Source organism: Pterocles gutturalis, unplaced genomic scaffold (genome assembly GCF_000699245.1).
Source record: "Pterocles gutturalis isolate BGI_N339 unplaced genomic scaffold, ASM69924v1 scaffold51003, whole genome shotgun sequence".
Taxonomy (NCBI): Eukaryota; Metazoa; Chordata; class Aves; order Pterocliformes; family Pteroclidae; genus Pterocles; species Pterocles gutturalis.
The window spans coordinates 25,571-30,307 of NW_010122398.1; the positions used below are offsets into that span (position 1 = coordinate 25,571).

The window sequence follows — 4,737 nt, forward strand, 5'->3', positions numbered from 1 at the left end:
TCCTGCTGACCTGGGATCTCAGACTGACTTAATATTTAGTTTTTGTTATTTTTTTATTAAAGTCCCCACTTTCACTTAAATTAATACCTAGTACATCATTGCCAGAGGAGTTCTCCGTGCTTAAATATGGCAATGAAAATGCCCAGTTGTTTTCCTAATGCAGTGCTTTGAGTCTGTGACTCACTTTGCATGTTTAACAGACTGTGCACACTTTTAGACACATTCAGCTCTCTATTTAACTTATTATAGATCAGTTTAATGTATCAGTTTAACTATGTTTTGCTAAATGAAGAATGAAAAAAAAATCACCCTGTATGCTTGAAAGGTTATTTTTTTCTTTATTTTTTAACCAAGCATATGCAAAGATCAATGTAATAGACTTCTATAAACTGTGTAAATTATTATTACAAAATGAAAATGCTTCAGTTAGAGCTTTTTCTATTACTCATTCTCCATTGAACCTTATAGTTCAATAACTAGAGCTTGTGAACACAGCTTCTTGGTTTCATCATTACAGCTATCTATGGGGTTTGTAACTTAAATAAGAAGTGGAAATTGATACTGTTAACTTGTCTACAAGCTTATTTTTCTACATTATTGTTCTATATAACAATTTTCTCTGTATATGTGGTAGTGTTAAGTATTATATGATTTAAAAAAAAAATTTAAAAGGATATGTGTTCTCATCCTGAACTAATTCACTATAATTTGTTACTGTCTCCAGCATCTTTCATATTCTGTCCCATAAACTTCATATTTAACTCTGCTAAGTATCATATACTTACTGGATATATAAAACATTGTTCCAAGGACTGACTTTTTTATCATTATATTTGTGAGTGCAAATGTGCAAACAAGTGACATTTCATTTTAAGTAAAAAATAGAAGCATTTCCCATAGCTTGTATTCATTTGTATAATACAAAACAAAACTTTAGTTTTGAGAAGATTTGGATCTGTAAGTACTAGATAATATTTTTACATAAAACTGCAGAAGAAATAACAAATTGCACTACAAAATGAAAAAATGAAGTGAGTTTGTTTTGAAAAAATTGAAATGTCTTAATTTTAAAAAAATGCTTTATGCTTTTTTCTCAGGCACAAATAATGTCCAAGCTTCACTCCTTGACAAAGCAAATACTTGAATAGACTTCTTGCTCAGACCTACTGTGCTCAAATGACAAATATAAACTCGTCTGAGAAAAATATTCAGTGTGATTTAACATACAATTTTTTTTCTTTTCTCTTTCCTCAGATCAACTGGTAGAGAATATGCTCTGAAAATAATCAAAAAAAGTAAATGTAGTGGAAAAGTAAGTACAAAAAAATCATGAGAGACCAAAAGATTTTTTTTTTCAAGAAACATTTTGTAAGAGATCAGTTTGGGAAGCTGTTGATATTTGTCTTCTTCCTGGAAAGTGTTAGAATCTTTTTGGTTGAAGCCTTTGCCTGCCCTCTGGAGACTCTTGGAGTATCAATATAAAAGGCTGCAATGTGCCTTTCTAGATGCGTGTCTTGATTCTCCTGTTTGTTTGTTGTGTGTGAGTATACTTACTCCCCTTGCTCTTTACCCCTGTAATTGTATTGTCTAACTTTCATAATCCCAGATGTTATAGAAAACAGAAAAATAATACTAATAACAACACTGGTCACTATGTCTAAACAGTATGCAAGGTTAATCAAATTGATGTCAGTTTCGTGCTAGGTGAATTTCTGTCAGCTTTTGAAATCTGCAACAAAAGATTCTCTGAGAAGATGCTATCATATTTTTAAATGGAAAGATTCTGCATTGGAGAAAAGATTTTAGTAGCTTCCATAGTTAGCTTTTTTCTGCATCAGAATCATGTCTTTTTCTCCAATTCTTTTTCTGTCTTCTACTCTTTGTTCTTCTTTCGGTTATCACACTGGTGTTTCTAGATGTGTTCCTTCCATATTGCTGGAGGCAATGTCTGTTACCTTTTTAAAAACCCTGAAGAATCCATGCAGATCCCAGTTCTCTCTGCATTTTCTACTGTGCAATGGAGATGAATTTTTTTCCCCACCAACTCGTAGTCGTTAAAGATTTCTTTTGCATGGCAGGAACACATGATCCAGAATGAGGTATCTATTTTAAGACGAGTCAAGCATCCCAATATTGTACTTCTGATTGAGGAGATGGACATGCCAACTGAGTTGTACCTTGTCATGGAACTTGTAAAGGTGAGCTGCAAATGTACCCAGTTGGAATAGCTGTAAATATCAGTCTTCAAAATTCAATATTCTTTGATAAAATAGTGTTTAGTTAAATTTTATTAGTTTGTGTTAAATTTAAACAATATTACCTGTTTTCTCTGCTGATTTATATTAAAACATTGTCAGGTTTGCATCCTTGATAATAACCTAAATTTAAACTGGAGGAAGGGGGAAATGAAAGAGAAAAAACTGCTATTTAAAGCATGGTTCTATTCTGAAAAGTAAATTTGCAAATGCAGCATTTTATATTTGTGTCCCTATTTATTTCTTCATTGTAACTTCCAGATCTCATGCATTTATTTCACTCACTGGTGGAATTTTACATATTCAAACTGGATTATGAAACTTGGACCAGGCCATCTCTTGCCCTCATACTGTCAACAGTGAAGTGCAAGAAGTATGAATTTAGCTCTCGGTTCTGGTACTAATACACAAATATGTCACTGTGCATAAAAGATGGTAAAAATATATTTGAGTAAATTGTCCAAATTAGGAGAAAAAAACACTGAGGACATTTTGTCCTTCATACTTACTTTATCAGAATACACCTGTTTGTCGTGTTCAAGAAACGTGTAGATGTGGTGCTCAGGGACATGGTTTAGTGGGTTAGGTAGTGTTGGGTTGATGGTTGGACTTGATGATCCTTGAGGTCTTTTCCAACCTTAATGATTCTATAATTCTATGATTCACTAGTGGAATTAGTGATTCTCCTTCCTTCCACAGCTATTCTGCAGGAAGGAGTTCCTTCCAGCAGCCATCTCCATTTCTGTGTCTTGATCAAGGCAGCTTTTCATGCCTACACCTGGGAAACTGACAGTCTTGAGTGTTTAAGGACAAAGATTACAATAAAGCTGTGCAGCAGCAGTATTTGTATGCAGGCCTGTTGTATGTGCCTGCTCAACACTTGTGGGCAACTCAGGCACTCTGAACCCTGGAACCCAGCTCACTTCCACTTGTCTAAAATTAAAAATGTGGTCGCCTTCAGCAGACATCCTATTTATTTGTGGTTAGAAGCAGGCACTACCAGAGGTCGTGAGAGAAAGTAGTTTTGGCCAGCGGGATTGTTACCTGGTTTACACTGGTTGTAGATGGAGATTAGGGGATACTCCTAATGTAGGCACGTCCCTGAGATGTTAGATAAGATGATTCCAGGCCCAAGTGTTTCTTAAAGAACATCTCAAGCTTTGGGCTGGAATAGGAGAGCAAGGAGGATGAAAAGTTTTCCATTTAGTCCATTCACCCCTGTGCTCTGGCGGCATAGTGGCACAAGCTGTGTTCCCTGTGCAAAGCTGCACATCCATGCTCTCTGCAAAGCCGCTGTGCTGTGCAGGCAACGGATGCTGTCAAGTGGGGCCCATGGATGGACACAGATCTTCCCTGTCCTGGTGGCAGGCTGGGACAGCGTTGTTAACCATGCGAAGCTCAAACTGTGCTCCACAGCTCAGGAGATGGCAACATTGTCTTCTTAGGTCTGAGTTTCCCCAATGCCTTCCTTGGCTTGAGTGGTACTATGGAGCTTATGGTCCAGCTAACCCTGCTGTCCACCACCTCTGAGCTGTGAGGAAGACGCTGGGACATGCTGGTGTCAAGGAGCTGACAGGGTACCTGGAGTCCCTGTTAAGTCTCTAATGGAGAGGTTGCAGCCTAAGAAAAAAAAACCTAAATGCTGGCACTCTTCCAAGCCACAAATCCCTCTGTGTAGCCAACCCCATAAGAATTTTACCACTTCTTCATAGTCACAGCCCACACAGTCTCGCACTCGGGAGTGCAGTGTGAAATAGCACAGCTTCAGATCAGATGCCATTAGCCATCTAACACTATTTTAGTCATAATTACTGCTCTTTTATATGATAAGTGAGCTCACTCTGAGATCCGTGCTACTGTGGATTTTTCCCAGTGTCCGTGGGAGCTTGTTCAAAGGTATCTCAATACCCTTGCACACTGTTGTAATCTAATGTAGCCCCAGCTTCCGTCTGCATTGACAAATCCTTCATCTTGGCCCCATGAGGTATGCTAAGAAGTAAAAGCTGTGCCTTGTCTAACATGCCAAGACATAAGTATATAGCTGGTTTTATGGGTGCAACCTGCTGTGCTATTCATGCTTGAAAAATGTTCAAACCATAGTCTCTGGTGTTTTTCTAATCAAAGTCCTACTCAGATAAGTAAGAGAGGAGGGGACTGAAAACTCTTAGAAAATAACTAGCCTAAAAGATGTATATTAAGAAAGCCATCCATTATATTAACTTTCTGGAAAAATCTGTTTTTTTGCCCTCTTTCTCCTTTACTCTTCAGGGTTGCTGCACATACAAAGATATTTATGCTTTTAATTATGCTATAGAAGGGCCTTATAGACATCTCTCTAGTTCAGATATCCTAGAGACGACTGTTTTGATGTTCTTGACTTTTGTATGGAATAATAGAAGAAATTTAGAAGAAATATCCTAATCCTGGGAAGTTAACTTTGTTTCTTTGAAGCTACCATATATTCCTTAATATTAATTATTAA

At 37.0% G+C, this 4,737-nt stretch overlaps 1 protein-coding gene across 1 annotated transcript in view; it reads left to right on the plus strand.

Annotated features, from left to right (window-relative positions):
- LOC104464704 (serine/threonine-protein kinase DCLK1) overlaps positions 1-2,198 on the plus strand; it is a gene marked incomplete at its 3' end in the record, with an annotated part of 26,135 nt that extends 23,937 nt beyond the window's left edge. Inside the window, exons 5-6 of the mRNA XM_010077498.1 lie at positions 1,255-1,312; positions 2,079-2,198. Of these exons, the coding sequence (XP_010075800.1) occupies positions 1,255-1,312; positions 2,079-2,198 (178 nt within the window). The remainder of the gene's footprint in view (positions 1-1,254; positions 1,313-2,078) is intronic.
- Between the last annotated feature and the right edge of the window lie 2,539 nt (positions 2,199-4,737).